Source organism: Rhinopithecus bieti, unplaced genomic scaffold, assembly GCF_001698545.2.
Source record: "Rhinopithecus bieti isolate Rb0 unplaced genomic scaffold, ASM169854v2 scaffold_15676, whole genome shotgun sequence".
In the NCBI taxonomy this organism is placed as follows: Eukaryota; Metazoa; Chordata; class Mammalia; order Primates; family Cercopithecidae; genus Rhinopithecus; species Rhinopithecus bieti.
In genome coordinates this window covers 1,938,217-1,955,246 of record NW_016809194.1, presented here as the reverse complement: position 1 = coordinate 1,955,246, position 17,030 = coordinate 1,938,217, and the positions used below count along the sequence as shown (strand labels likewise).

Below are 17,030 nucleotides of genomic sequence, written 5' to 3'. Positions count from 1 at the left end.
GAGACATAGTGTCAATTTTTCTGCCATGAACTAGGTAACCAAACTACCTCACTTTAAGAATTCCCCTTTGGATTATTACCTGCAGATATCTGGAGTAACTGGTTATCCTGTTACTCCATTGTAGCTGCTACAGTGCACAAGTTATCATTCTTTATTCTTCAGGATCGTGGGCTTGGTCAAAAGTGACTGTGAAGCTCAGATAACTGACTTCTTTTCCTAAGTCTGATAAACCTATGGAATTTTGGCATATCAGATAAATTTGCTGCAGTTTATGTACTTTCATACTTTTGCAATTACTTAGACTTCTAAAATGTATTATTTGTTTCTTTTATAGGACAATGAAGGCCAAACAGCTCTACATTATGGTAAGAAATTTCTAAATTATTATGTAATCATATTTGAACATCTTCTCTATTTGTTTATTTCAACTTTGTTCATTCCTATGTAGTGCTTAGATAAGTACCTGGCAGCTAGCAGAGATACAATAACTTTTTGTTTGAAAAATGTATTAGGCCGCACGCAGTGGCTCACACCTGTAGTCCCAGCACATTGGGAGGCTGAGGCAGGCGGATCACTTGAGGTCGGGAGTTCAAGACCAGCCTGGCCAACATGCTGAAACCCTGTCTCTACTAAAAACAAAATTAGCCAGGCCTGGTGGCGGGCGCCTGTAATCCCAGCTACTTAGGAGGCTGAGGTGGGAGAATCGCTTGAACCTGGGAGGGGGAGGTTGCAGTGAACTGAGATCGCACCACTGCACTCCAGCCTGGGTGACAGAGTGAGACTCCATCTCAAAAACAAAACAAAACAAAAAAAAAAGTATTAATAACTTAGTAAGTTGAAGATATATTAAAATTCTTATGGTCACATTTATAATAAATTGTTTCTATACTAGCAACAGAAATGGAGACCCCTCCAGTCCCACTTTGAAAATTCATTATTTCATTCTTAGTTCTATTCATGAGTGACAAGAAAGATGTTAATCATTGTCACTATAGAATCTAGCATTTCTCCTACAAGAAATATTTTCTTGATCTAATTGAAGAAAAAGAAATTTGATTTTTTAACTAATTTCTCCTACTAACTGATTAACTTAAGTAATCTGTAAAATAGAAAAAAATCTGTAAGATGGAAATAATATGTCTCTTAGAGAGGTGCTTGGTAAATTCAGTGAGATAAAAGATATTACAGTATTTTGTAAAATGTAAAGTCCTAGTAAATATAATTTAAAGATTCTGCGTAGATTGGGCGCAGTGGTGCACGTCTGTAGTTCCCGCTACTCAGGAGGCTGAGGCAGGAGGATCACTCAAATCCAGGAGTTTGAGGCCAGCCTGAGCAATACAGACCCCGTCTCCAAAAAAAAAGATTCTATTTGGGTGTGAATATGGCTGAATGAAAGACAGCCATCAGTATTTAAACCAGATTACGGATCAACCTTTTGGGAGGGAATACACTTGTCAGTCTTGGCAGTCTTAGACTGCCGTTCAGTATCAAGTGGCTCAGATGACCCTGGACACTTTTGTCTGCTGCTTTGGACTTTAAATTTGCACTTAAGTGTTCAAAAATCCCAAGCTAAAAAGTCAACTAAGGTATTTCAAGCTGATAGTGTCTCTGAGATGCTTGGTGGAAACAAAAGCAAAATCATTCTGGAGGGATGATTCTGGAGAAACCTCGCTGTGCTATCTAGGAGTCTTAACCTATTGGACTAACTATTATACTACCTATATATGTCAGCCTAATAATTGAGGTTGAAATGTCTGTCACCAACTACCAGCCTCAACTCACTTATGAGTTTATCTAGCATAACCTGTTTACCAAAACCAGGAGGAGAAAGGAAAATTGTGAGTCAATCTCACTTTTGAGCATAGATGCAAAAATCCTAAATAAAATATTAGCAAATGAAATCCATCAATATATTTTTAAAAGAAAGAAAGATATGTGCTGACCAAGTTGAGTTCATCCCAGGAATTCAAGGATGATTTAACATTTAAAAAATCTATTAATGTAACCTTCCACATCAGCAAATTAGGTAAAAAACCATATGATCAAATGAAATGCAGAAAAAAGCATTTGAGGATGTTCAACACTCATTTTAAGAGCGGTAGAGAAAAGTAGTTAAGACTGCTCATAAGTCAGACTTCTGGGTTCAAATTCTAGTTCTACCCCTGACCTTGGACAAAATACTTAACTTACCCTGTACCTCAGTTTACTCATGATGAAATAGGGATAGTAACCTCAGAGATTTGTTAGAATGAGTTAATCTGTGTAAAGTGTTTAGAACAACGTCTGACACATACTCTGACATATACTCAATAAATGTTAGTTAATTATTTTTATGATAAAAGCTCTTAAACTAGGGATAGAAGGAGACTTCTATGGCCTGATTTACTTATCAAAAACCCAGAGCAAACATTATTATTAAAGATGGGATGTGTGAAGCATTTTCTTTAAAATCCAAAACAAGAAAAAATGCGTACCATAACTGTTTCTCTTCAATACTGTATTAGAATTGCAGATAACACAAAATGAAGAACAAAATAAATAAAAGGTACATGAGATGGATAAAACAAAATCATCATCATTCTCAAGCAATACAGTTACCTACATAGAAATCCAAGAAACTCTACAAATTATAAAAACTATGCAATTTAGCAAGGATGCTGAATGCATTAGTTTTTTAAGTTCAGTCTTAAACATTAGTGTAAAAAGGTAAAAATATTTTAAACATTTTCCAATATTATTTATAGTAGCAACAAAATCCTAGGACTCCACCTAACAAAAGGTATGTAAAACCTTCATAGAAAAAAATACAATTTTAAAGGACATTTTAAAAGACCTAAGCAGAAGGAGAAATAACCCATGTTAATGAATGGGAAGACTTGATTTCATAAAGATCATTTCTGCCAAGTCAAACTACAAATACAGAGAATTTTCATAAGAATTCCAGCAGATGCTTTGTGGAGTTTAACAAACTTGCTCTAAAATTCAAATGGAAGATAAAGGAGCCAGGAATAGCTAAGGCAATTTGAAGAAAAGCAAGAAAGAAAGACTCGTTCTTCCAAATATCAAGATGTTATTTTACAGCTATGATAATGAAGGCAGAGACTGACTTCCAACATGACAATGTGAGAAGCTGCACTGATAAGCTCCCTTGTCAAACTGGTAAAAATTATTTGTGGAACTATAGACATTTAATAGCTTCTGGGTACTAAGGACAAAAAGCAAATGAAGAGACATCTATTCAAGAAAATCTACAAAAATTTGGTAGGAAGAAAAACTTTGTGGTATTTGAACCAAGATCACTCCCTCCTTTCTCTCTTCCCAGCTCAGTGATGTGGAGACTCCACTCCACAATGCCAGGAACACAGAGCTCCCTCTCCTCCCAGCTCCTAGTCAGAGGACTTTCTTCCTGGGAGAAGCAAGACAAACATTTTCCACCTTGCCTCCAGCTACCTTTTGCTAAGGCTGTCCTGGGCAAATATGGTCCCAACTACTTGGGAGGCTGAGGCAGGAAAATCATTTGAATACAGGAGTTGGAGGCTGCAGTGAGTCATGATTATGCCACTGCACTCCAACCTGCTTGACAGAATAAGACCCTATCTCAAAAAAAAAAAAAAAATTAAGAGTAAAAAAGAAAGAACTATGCATCGTGTGAGATTGTATTTTGCTTACAAGCTAGCAAGTTAGCCTGACTGTTTCATGGTTGCTGGCAAAAGGCACAAAACTTTTGAATCAGAGACAAAAGACTTTATTATCCATGGCACAGCAAGCAGCATAAGCTTCATGTTTTTGTCATTTCCTCTTGCCTCCAAAGTCCCACCAAAGCGACGCAGAGAGGTCCACGTAGATACTGCATTCACCGTGTCATGGCTTAGGAATCGTGATCTTAGGGAACTCCAATCTTTTATAATGGGCTGCAAACAAACCTTTGCTCAGGAGGAGGTATTATGTTTATTATTCTGGTTGGTAAACAAACCTGCCCTCTCTTCTGGAAACACTATCTCTGTTGTCAAATCTGTTCATTACACAAACATCCTTGAAATTTAGTCTAGAACAAAAGCTGTCTTATGTCTTCTGCACATCTTATGTACCTTTGTACCTTATGTACCTTTGTACATAAGACGTGCAGAAATGTGAGAGACCCGTCAAGAATTGTCTCCCAACAATAATTAATTGGGGAATGCAGATTAAAACATTTAGATACAACTTCATACTGATCAGACTGGCAACATGTAAATGTCTACAAGTATTAATATTAGGCTATAAAACAACAGGAATTCTCATACATTGCTGATAAAAGTGTCAACTGTTACAGCCATTTTGAGATCAGTTTAGTAAGATTTAGTAAAGTTGAAGGTACACATACTCTACAACCCAGTAATTCTAGTTCTAGACATATACCAGAGAAAAACTCCTGAACATGTGTATAATGAAACATGATGTAGAACATTGATTGCAGCATATTTGTAGTAGTCAACAACTGGTTTTATTAGCCTCTATTCCTCTACATGCCATGCTTGCAATATTTGTTAATTGAAATTGCACATATATACATATATGCATATATAAATACATAATTTATGGTATCAAATGCCTTTGAAAGAACCATTAAAATGAGCATATAAAATAGTAAAATAATAAACTATTTAATCTGTAAGCTCCTGTCTGTAAATAGCCCTGTAGTAGGGTTTGTTTGTTTGTTTGTGAGTCAGTGTCTCACTCTTGTCACCCAGGCTAGAGTGTAATGGCGCAATCATGGCTCACTGCAGCCTTGAACTCCTGGGCTTGAGCTATCCTCCCACCTCAGCCTCCCAAGCAGCTGGGACTACAGGCACGCACCACCACACCTGGCTAAGTTATTTTATTTTTGTTGAGACAGGATCTAGCCCTGGCTGGTCTCAAACTCTTGGCCTCCACCAGTTTTCCTATGTCAGCCTCCCAAAGCATACGTAGTAGTTACTGTTTTTTATAAATGAGGCAACCTAAAATCAAAGAGATTAACAAGCTTGCCTAAGGGAACTGGAAATTGAAACCTGTGTGTCTGTACTTACTAGGAAAAGACAAAAATTAATGCTTTCCCATACCTCCTTCCACAGCATTCACATCACTTACTCCTCAAACGTATTTATTTAGTATTTCTGTCATAGGACTCCTCTTGTATTATCAAGAGCTGTGCTAAACCCTAATTTTCCACCCAGAAGAAATTTTTCTCAGCCATCCCCACAGCTGTGATTGCAATCTGGGATAACCAGGCTTAAGTCAAGTAACCGGAGAGTCAAAAAAGAGGGAAAATAAACTCTTCACACACTGGTTGTGAGGTCTTTAGCACAAAATTTTTCCTGATGCCTTGCTTCGAGAGGCCAGCCTTCTTTTACTCTAAAATATTTGCCCTACAGTCTAGAGTTCACTGCTCTGTTTATAAAAGCAACCACTGCCAATGCACCCACATGCCCTGCTGAATCAGCTCTTATTTCCATCCCCTTATTCCTTCTTTCGTTCCCTCATTCAGATGTTTTTCAGTGCCTTCTCTGTGGCATGTGCTGTGTTTTCCTTTTATTTCTCCCTTCCAGAAACTGTAGCAACAGCTAAACCAGATTGAATGTGCCCTTGAGAATTTAGATGAGTCACTCTGTCATCCCTAGTTAACCATTAGGAGTGAATGCCTTTATGGATGTAGGAATGTGTCCATTTAAGTTTGATGTATTTAAAATGCATTTATAGACAGCAACAGGGTAGGGATTTTTCAAAAGGCATTTCTGACTGGGTTCAAATAAGCTCCATTTTCTTTATGTACTGGTGCAGAAAAATCTCAGAACATATATTGTTGAACAAAAAGATTAAGGTTTAGCACAGTGTATATAGTGTGCTGCCATGAATATATCTGTACATACTTGCTAGTAAATATATATCTCTGGGAAGATACATAAAAAGCTAATAATGTTAATTGCCTTGGGGAAGAGGAGCTGTGGGGCTAGAATACAAGAATAAGATGAAAACCTATTTCTGTAAGCCCTTTTATAGCTTCTGTATTGGACCTATATGCATATATCGTCTGTTCAAAAATTAAATTATTTTAAATTTAAGTATCATAGGTTCTATTAGTACTATGAATATGATACACCTTCTTAATTATATTTCATTCACTCAACAAATATTTGAATGCCTACTATTTGCTGGATAAAATACATCAAACATTCTTTTTAAGATAAGAGATGTCCCCAGATTCCTTTACTTCCCACCCAATAAAGAACCCAGTATCTATAGCGGTAAATGGGTGAGCAAACACTATATCTGGGAGAACTCTGGGCTTGGATTTCAATGCCAATGCAACCTGGAAATAAGGCCTCTTGAACTAGAAGTAATCAGGACTCAAAACTGAGATCCTGCACATGAGCCAGGACCTTCAAAAGGCTATATATATCCTTGGTTTAAAAGAGGAGGCAAAGAGGTAGAGATTAGAACAAGTTGGCCTATTGGTAAAAAAAGAAGACAGAGAAGCTTCTCTGCTTCAGACTAGCATTTGGGTGGAAACAAAAGCCCCATAAGTTTGGGGTGCACATTTATATTCTGATTATTTCAGGAATCCTCAAGTCAAGAAATTAACATAAGTGTACTGGGCTGGCGAATGCTAAACTTCTCTTGAGAAACACATCAACCTATACAGTACAAAGTTCCTCCAGAATGAAGCCCCACTGATAATAAGTTCACAATCCAAAATTACAAAATACACTTGAGTGAATGTCAGCAGACACAGTAAACTATAGTAATAGACTTTGAGAAACTTCAGTAAAAGTTGGATAAAAATGATCAGAATAAGTCTGTATAAAATGAAGGAATCAAAAACACAAGAACAAGACATTCCAAAAAAGAACAGGCAGATTTGAAAGAGAACCAGGCCGGGCGCGGTGGCTCAAGCCTGTAATCCCAGCACTTTGGGAGGCCGAGACGGGCAGATCACAAGGTCAGGAGATCGAGACCATCCTGGCTAACACAGTGAAACCCCGTCTCTACTAAAATACAAAACTAGCCGGGCGAGGTGGCGGGCTCCTGTAGTCCCAGCTACTCGGGAGGCTGAGGCAGGAGAATGGCGTAAACCCGAGAGGCGGAGCTTGCAGTGAGCTGAGATCCGGCCACTGCACTCCAGTCCGGGTGACAGAGCAAACCTCCGCCTAAAAAAAAAAAAAAAAAAAACAAAAAAAAAAATAAAAATAAAAAAAAAAAAAAAAAAAAAAAAACAAATTTTACAATGGATAGGTTAAAGTGAAGAATTGACACAAGTTAAAAAAAAAAAAATTGGTGAAAAGATTTGTCTAAAGAAATTGCCAAAAAGACAGCACAGAAAGGTAAAGAAATTATAAATGTAAAGAGACATTAAGAGTGGAACAAGAAAGTTCAGCATTTATTTATCTTAATTTGTTTTTTGAGACAGAGTCTAGCTCTGTCACCCAGGCTGGAGTGCAGTGGTGTGATCTCGACTCACTGCCCCCTCCACCTCCCGGGTTCAAGTGATTCTCCTGCCTCGCCCTCCAGAGTAGCTGGGACTACAGGCATGTGCCACCACACCCAGCTAGTTTTTGTGTTTTTAGTAGAGACAGGGTTTCACCATGTTGAACAGGCTGGTCTCAAACTCCCGGCCTCAAATGATCAGCCTGACTTGACCTCCCAAAGTGCTGACATTACAGGCATGAGCCACTGTACCTAGCCTAATTTTTTTATTTTTAATTTTTGTGGATGCATAGTAGATACATATTTATGGAGTACATGAGATACTTTGATACAGGGATCCAATGTGTAATAATCACATCATGGTAAATGGAGTATCTATTCTACTATTCCCTCAAGCATTTATCCTTTGTGTTAAAAACAATCTTTTAGTTATTTTGAAGTATACAATTAAATTATTATTGACTATAGTCATCCTGTTGTGCTGTCAAATACTGGGTCTTTTCTTTGTAAAATTTTTTTTGGGCCGGGCGCGGTGGCTCAAGCCTGTAATCCCAGCACTTTGGGAGGCCGAGGCGGGCGGATCACAAGGTCAGGAGATCGAGACCATCCTGGCTAACATGGTGAAACCCCGTCTCTACTAAAAAATACAAAAAACTAGCCGGGCGAGGTGGCGGGCGTCTGTAGTCCCAGCTGTTCGGGAGGCTGAGGCAGGAGAATGGCGTGAACCTGGGACACGGAGCTTGCAGTGAGCCAGGATCCAGCCACTACACTCCAGCCTGAGCGACAGAGTGAGACTCCTTCTCAAAAAAAAAAAAAATTTTGTACCCATTAACCATCCCCATTTCCACCCCCATGTCCCTACAACCCTTCCCAGCCTCTCGTAACCGTCCCTCCACTCTCTATCTTCGTAGCTTCCATTTTATTTTAGCCCCACAAATAAGTGAGAATATGTGAAGTTTGCCCTTCTCTGCCTGGCTTATTTCACTTAACATAATGACCTTCAGTTCATCCATGTTGTTGCAGATGACAGAATCTCACTCTTTTTTATGGCTGAATGTCCTCCATTGTGCATATACACCACATTTTCTTTATCCATTCATCTGTTGATGGACACTTAGGTTGCTTCCAAATCTTGGCTATCGTGAATAGTGCTGCAACAAACGTGGCAGTGCAGATATCTCTTTGATATGCTGATTTCCTTTCTTTTGGGTACATACCCAGGATTGGGATTGCTGGATCGTATAGTAGCTCTATTTTCAGTTTTTTGAGGAAGCTCCAAACTGTTCGCCATAGTGATTGTACTAATGTACATTCCCACCAATAGTGTACGAGGGCTCCCTTTTCTCCACATCCTCACCAGCATTTGTTATTGCTTGTCTTTTGGATAACAGCCAAGTTCAGTATTTTTAATAGGAGTTCCAGAAGGAGAGATTGGGAAAAATTAATATTTGATGATATATTTACTAATAATTCCTAGAATTGATTTAAACATTGGGATCTTCAGATTCAGGAATTATGAGCTCTGGTTAGTAATCATCTGTGATATTCATTTGGTGGAATACTGTACAGCAATGAGAATGAGCTACATCTACACGCAATAACAGAAATGAATCTTACGCATGCTATTGAGCTGAGATGCCAGACACAAAACAGTACATATGGTATGGTTTCCATTTATATAAAGGTCACAAATGGGAAAAACTTATCTCTAGCATTAGTAAAGGGGATAATGATTACCTTGGATGAAGTAAGCAGGTAACAGGCAACTAGAAAGGGTTAACAGGGCAGGGGTGCTTCCGGGAGTCTAATAATGATCGGATTGTTGATATGTGCTAGTTACATGGATAAATTTCCTTAAAAAAATTTATATACAGTTGATCCTTGAACAACATAGGTGTGAACTGTGTGGATCCACTTATATGCAGGGTTTTTTTTTTATATAAATATATTGGAAAATATTTCAGAGATTTGTGACAACTTGAAAAAAACTCAATTTTGCATCCTAGAAATATCAAAAAAATTAAAGAAAAGTTACTTACGTGATGAATGCATAAAATATATGTAGATACTAGTCTATTTCATTTAACATCATAAAATATACACAAATATATTATGAAAAGTTAAAATTTATCAAAACTTACACACATAAACACAGACTATTCATGGCACCATTCAAAGTTGAGACAAATGTAAATGAATCTAAAGATGCAATATTAAATCATAACTGCATAAAATTAACTGTAGTATATACTGTTCTACTGTAATAAGTTTGTGTACACCTCCTGTTGCTATTACAGTGAGCTCAAGTGTTGCCAGTCTGTGCTTTAAGTGCCAGATGATGCTGGTCATCTCTACGTGAGCAGTTTGTCTCTCCAGTAAATTGTGTATCACAGTAAAAAAGTGATCTTGCAGTTCTTGTGTATTTTTGTGTGTTAGTAACTACCATAAACCTTGAATAACACAAGGGGGCCTATACAAAATGCCACTAGTGATGTTGAAAGTGTTCCCGAGAAGGGAAGTATGACATTACAAGAAAAAGTTAAGTTGCTTGATATGTACCATAACTTGAGTTCTGCCACCGCAGTTGCCACCATTTCAGACAGATGATTCATCTTGGAAACAGGCAACATAAACATACAGCATCAATAAATACAGTACAGGTACTATACATGTATTTTATCATTTTCCTAATAACATTTTCTTTTCTATGGCTTATTATATTATTAAGAAGACATATAACATACAAAATATGTGTTAATTGACAGTTTCTGTTACTGGTAAGGCTTCTAGTTCAGCTATAGAATATTAGTAGTTACGTTTTTGGAGAGTCAGCAGTTATATGTGGCTTTTCTAATTCATGTGGAGTTGGCACGCCTAACCCCCATGTTGTTCAAGGCTCAACTGTATATGATTTTGGTATTCTTCTGTGTACATTTTATACTCTTTAAAAAGTATACAGACACCAAGAAAGTCTAAACCTAGGCAGATGTACAGTAGCGATGTTATTGTTTCTGTGTAAAGTCTCATTTAGCCTTTTCTACAAATGTTTGAGCTAGGTACTGCCTTCCCCCATTTTTAGATGAAAAACTGCAGTTCAGAGATGTTACCTTGACATGGTAATCCAAACTGTAGTTAGCAGAGCCAAGACACTTGTACAGGTCTTCTGATTCTACATCCAGACCTCTTTTCACAGTTCCATAAATACAGTCCTGCTGTCTTTTTAAGGAAGACATTATTTTGTGGAAGATAATCTTTTATACAAATGAAATTAAAGAAAATCTTTTCTTATTGGTTACCTTGGTCAGTGATTCAAGGCTAATTTTCAAGACTGTATTTGGGAGTAAATGTATATCAATATTTCTGTCTATCTGTGTACTTTTATCTTTTATTTCTGTTCACTAAGAGTTTATACATTAATAAAATCATCCCTGATTCAGAAATCTTGCCTAAAATTCATCTAGAACTTCTGTTTCTCTCAGATTATTTTAATCATCATGGAAAGAACAAAACAAATGCCATATATGTTAAAGTCAAGATAATCAAATACTAAATATCCCTAAAAGTTCTGGCATTACAAGTATATAAAATTAAAATATTCTGACAATTCAGGAATGTTTAATAAAATTACTATTTTAAGTTTAATTCATAATCACTTATAGGAGTGGGTTATTTTTAATTTANTTTGTGGAAGATAATCTTTTATACAAATGAAATTAAAGAAAATCTTTTCTTATTGGTTACCTTGGTCAGTGATTCAAGGCTAATTTTCAAGACTGTATTTGGGAGTAAATGTATATCAATATTTCTGTCTATCTGTGTACTTTTATCTTTTTATTTCTGTTCACTAAGAGTTTATACATTAATAAAAATCATCCCTGATTCAGAAATCTTGCCTAAAATTCATCTAGAACTTCTGTTTCTCTCAGATTATTTTAATCATCATGGAAAGAACAAAACAAATGCCATATATGTTAAAGTCAAGATAATCAAATACTAAATATCCCTAAAAGTTCTGGCATTACAAGTATATAAAATTAAAATATTCTGACAATTCAGGAATGTTTAATAAAAATTACTATTTTAAGTTTAATTCATAATCACTTATAGGAGTGGGTTATTTTAATTTATAATTTTCACTAGGTCACTGGATTCTTGCCAGTTTTAAGGTAGTCAAAACAGTCTTGCATGTAATAATAATAATAATAACCATTTATTAAGCACCTATTATATGCCAGAGAATCTGCTGGGCATATTTGTTATTCATTTAATCACTTAATATTATTTAATGCTTTTTATTTAGTGGGCAGTGAGTTACTATTTGTTGATTTTATTTTATTTCAGGACTCTTAACCTACTCTTGGAACTTTCATAAAACTATAAGTATCGTTAAATCCAGAGAGTGCAGACAGTGTTGGGGATGTCTTTGGGGACTTAGCTATTATTTTTTATGAATTATGGTTGGGCTTGACAGCTGTCCTTGTGTTGACAGCTCTTCTGATTATAGCAGTTGTCAAACTCCATCCTTAAGCAGGTTGTAAATCCTGGCTTCTTCCGATTAAAACTGGGTCAGATCCAATCGCAGGTTAACTGGAGGCCAGTATTCTACTACTGTACGTCCTTACTAGTTCATTCTAAATGGGCTTTGTGTGGCAGCATACTAAAACCCTTATATGCCTGTATTTTACTTGGGTTATTTTGAACCTTCAGATATTGGTCCTCCTGCTATTTTGTGATTAAACATGGTCCTTGCTGAAGAGTATATTGGTATAAGTGTGGTCTTCCTTATAAATGGCCTGTTAGCCTTCCCCCTCCTCTTCCTCCACTGGGAATACTAATATCATTGCATCTGTGTCTCCCAGGGGAAATCAAGGCTTTTCCTTGCACGTGCAGTCATGTGATTTCATAGTGGGCAGGCTTTGTATCCTCATGAGCCCTTGGTCTTCCACGCAAAGCACCATCTGTTCTGTTACCTCCACACTGTTACAGGGCAGTGGGAGGAGGCATTAGAGTGAAAATAAATAAAATAAAAAAAGAAAGAAATTCATCATCAAAACCCTGAGGATTAATGGAGTCAGAAGGCTCACTGCTCTGAATGGAAATTCATCTTCACCTGTGCCAGTGTCAGGGCTGCCTCTATGGCACTTGACAAATAGAGGTTCCCAGGGTACCATAAATTTAGCAACTGTTCTAATCCCTATAGACTTGCTCAAGCTTTTCCAAGATGGGCTTATGACTGTTTTTATATTTCCCAGCACATTGTGGGCACCAGTATATCCCCTCATTAATTTGGTAAAATGTTAGCACCCTTTCCTCCTCAATTCTCTCTCACGTTCTTTGCCTTTGTCTGTTTTGAAAGGGTGGGCAGAGTACACGTTTCTGAAAGGCGACTCTACATTGTGACTTGTGTTTCACTGAAGATGCCAAAGGCAGAGAAATCAATTAACTAATGAATTTTGAGCAAATAGTAAGTGCCCAGCATTACGCTAGATGGAGAAGATAATACAAAAAGAAGCATATACTCAAGTAGTTCAGCATTCCATTGCGGGGTACAAAGCATATTTTTTCAACAGCTATTTTTTGGGCAACTATATGTGCAAGTAGGCTCTGTGCTAACATAAACATAATGGATGCCTCTCAACAGTGAGTCTCCCAAGAGATACTGCAAGTAGCCTACTCATATCAGGATAAGATGTACTTGTGTGGTTTAAAGGACCCCTGTCCTTTAAGTTACTCAGTCTCATTCTTCTTTATCTATAAGTTGTTTATGCTGTCATGTGAGTCTGTCTTTGCATAACTCCCAGGCATTTGTTAATAGAACTCCTTTCATATGAATGCCATATTTCTGGCTCTGAATTACTGTTTTGCAACCTTAAATTCCAAATTTATATCTCACATCATAGTTAGACCTGAGCTAAAATTTCATTCACATCTGTCAAGTTAGGGAATTATTAATTAGCCTCAGGTAGCATTTTCATAGCTGGTTGACTAGAGTTCCCTAGATGTGGAACTTAATTTCTTAAACTCCATACCTGGGTTGGTGCCCATAGATTATATCATATCTCACCACTGGAATGGTCACATCATCATACAGCATAAATGTAATTAATGTCCCTTTGTCTGAGATGGCCATCTTTTGTGTCTTCAGCCATAGCACACATCTACTTAGCCCTGATCTTCTTGTGTAACTGTTGGGTTAGAATTGAGCCAAGCGTGATCTGACAGATCATGATGGTTATTATTGTGTATTATAGATTTATACAATGGGAAGTTTATTCCTGTGATACTGCTAAAGGTCCTGTTTTAAAACCTATGTGTTTCTTACAATAAGTTGAGACTAATAACTGCAGTGTAAGGTTAAATCATTATTGTTCAAAATATAAATGTCTTGTAGCTAGTTCTATGCAGGATAAATAGCCTTTTTTCACAGCTATTTGATATAAGGCAGTGTGTCTTCAACTTTGTTGTATTTTATAGGAGATTGTGTTTCATTTTAATCCAATTTGGTATACAGTGATTCATGATAAAACCCTTCAGAAATTTAAAATTAAAATGTTCACTAAAATTATCTTTGGACCAGGCACAGTGGCTCATCCCTATTATCCCAGCACTTTGGGAGGCCAAGGCAAGTGGGTCACCTGAAGTCAGGAGTTGGAGACCAGCCTGGCCAACATGGTGAAACCCCATCTCTACTAAAATAATTCAAAAACAATTAGCTGGGCTTGGTGGTGGACGCCTGTAATCCCAGCTACTCAGGAGGCTGAGGCAGGAGAATCACTCGAACCCGGGAGGCAGAGGTTGCAGTGAGCCAAGATCGTGCCATTGCACTCCAGCCTGGGCGACAAGAGACTCCATCTCAAAAAATGATAATAATAAAATTATTTTGGGAGGCAATTTTAAATTCTCAAAAAGATACTATAATCCTAAACACTCTCTTGAATCCTCAGCCTTGGTAAAGATGATACCATCTCTTCCTCCCTGTCTGTGGCATCCCTCAAGATGCAGAATAGCTCTTGAGTCTCAGAAGCTACCCAAAACTATGATCTCAGCCAATCATCAGTGACCTTGGGGTTGGAATAGGCGATTCTTGCCTCCCTCTGCATTTTCTCCTATTCTCCATTCATCAAATATTAATATCTATACCTTGGTAGCCTTCTAAGAAACCCCACAACACTGAAGGCAGAGATAGGGTTCATAAATGGTCTAATTTTAGCTCAGAAAAAAATCTACCCTCTACTTTGGTTCAGTTAGAAGCACCTCTGAGCTTACGTGGTTATGGATTACAGTTTGGTGCCTAAGCTTATCAGGATAAGTAGTGTGAAGGATCACAAAATCTATCCCAAGTACGTGTCACAACCGGGTTTTGGCTGTCGGCTCTGTGCACACTTCACAGCACATAACCATGAAACTCTGAGCTGGAAGCACCCACCCAAAGAGAAAAGATGGTCAAGGGAACCAGAGAAACTACTTTATCTTTACCTAAGTACCCTTTGAGAGCAAAAGAAGAAATATCACTACTAAATCATTTAAAACAAACCCCTGGGGAGTTCTGCTTCCACTATTAAGATGTAGTAAACTGCAAGAGAACTTCATTCTCACCCTAACAAAAGAAAAAGATAGTCTACAAAATCATAACTTTTTGTGAACACATCAGATAGCAGAGGTTTCATGGCAGCCAAATAAACTGAATTCAAAGAGTGACAAGCCCCTATAAGACACACAAACTGTTTCACCTTTGGCAGAACACCTGAGGAAGAGGCAGCCACCATAAAAATAGGTAGGAAGAAAACAGCTATGATTAGCAAATTGTTAAAGTGAGCTAGTATGACAATTTAGAGTAACTGGGAGCCTGAGACCCAAAAGGAGTCCTCAGTTGCATTCTTTTTCATTAACTGGGTGCTCATGAGAGAAATTTCTTTAGAAGAGAGAAAACCTCTTCAGTGGCACACAGGCATGAAACATTTCCACTTCCCTGTATCCTTCTTTTTTAATTAGTTAAATTTTTGACACATAAACCTTGTATATGTTTCAAAACATGATGTTGTAAAATATGTATACATTATGGAATGGCTGAATCGAGGTGATTAATAGATGCATTGCCTGACATACTTACCATTTTTTGTGGTGAGAACACTTAAAATTACTCTCAACAATTTTCAAGAATACAGTAAATTATTATCAACTATAGCCACCATGTTGTACAATGCTAAACTCTTATGTCATTCAAAGCCAAATCCTTAAGCCATAGAGGAGGAGCTGAAAGCCTTTCTGGCCTCCCCTCCTGCTGCTTCTGGGCTCAAGTAGATATCTACTGCTTTTGAAGTTAGAGTAAAAGCAAAATCTGCCTTCAGGGAGGGACGGGAAAGCCCTGAACTTAGGACTCTGCAGTGATATAAAGCAGAGATTCCCCTACCACTGAAGGCAGGGCAGGAAAGGCTCTCCCACCCAAGACACCCACCACTACCAACACCACATACACACACACCGCAGAGTTTGGCTGACATTTGGGGGAGGGGTGTGTAGAAACAATGAGAAATCACCATCCCCGAGGTCCTGCCTAAGACTGAGACCAGCCCAAAAGGACAAAGAACTCCATTGTACTCCTGCCATGAGCCGAGCCCTGAGTAATAAGCAAAAGTAGTCCATTGATGGAGGAGGGACAAGAATGTAGAGAGAGAGAGACTTCCTCTGTGGTACAGACATGCAGAGTGCTGAAAGCTAAGGGTGGAGCAACAACATTGTGGGGGGAGGGGGGAAACCCTAGCACCCTAGCCCCACACTAAGCATAAGGTAGCAGCATCCTATCACTGGAAGAGTTTGAAGGCAGTGATGCACTGAACTTATCTGTCACAACAGCAAACCCAAACCCAGTTCAGCTGTTGACATTCATCTCTGTACACCTTCATCAGAGCTCTTGGGTGAATAGGTGCATTATAAATGAGCAGTAATATTTTGAAAGGAATCTGTTTTCCTGAGTAGTGGGTCTCAACAGTGGGCTTAAAATATTTAGTAAACCATGTCATAAGCAGATATGCCATCATCCAGGCCTTGTTGTTGCATTTATAGAGTATAGGCAGAGTAGATTTAGCATAATTCTTAAGGGCCCTAGGATTTTTGGAATGGTTTATGAGCATTGTCTTCAACCTAAAGTAACCAGTTGCATTAGCCCCTAACAAGAGAGTTCACCTGTTTGTTTATTTATTTATTTATTTATTTATTTATTTATTTATTTAGTGATGGGGTCACGCTCTGTTGCCCAGGTTGGAGTGCAGTGGCGCGATCTCGGCTCACTGCAACCTCCCGGGTTCAAGCTGTTCCCCTGCCTCAGCCTCCCAAGTACCTGGGACTACAGGTTCTTGCCACCATGCCCAGCTAATTTTTTGCGTTTTTAGTAAAGATGGAGTTTCACGGTGTTAGCCAAGATAGTCTCAATCTCCTGACCTTGTGATCCGCCTGCCTCAGCCTCCCAAAGTGCTGGGATTACAGGCATGAGCCACTGCGGCTGGCCGAGAGTTCACCTGTTCTTTGAAGACAGGCATTGTTTTCTCCTTTCTAGTTATGAAAATACTAGATGGCGGCCGGGCGCGGTG

General features: G+C 38.1%; 1 protein-coding gene across 1 annotated transcript in view; it reads left to right on the top strand.

The window, feature by feature from the left end:
- Positions 1-17,030, top strand: part of ACBD6 (acyl-CoA binding domain containing 6) — a 225,194-nt gene that overhangs the window by 197,196 nt on the left and 10,968 nt on the right. The window contains exon 8 of the mRNA XM_017888846.1: positions 335-365. Coding sequence (XP_017744335.1) covers positions 335-365 — 31 coding nt within the window. The remainder of the gene's footprint in view (positions 1-334; positions 366-17,030) is intronic.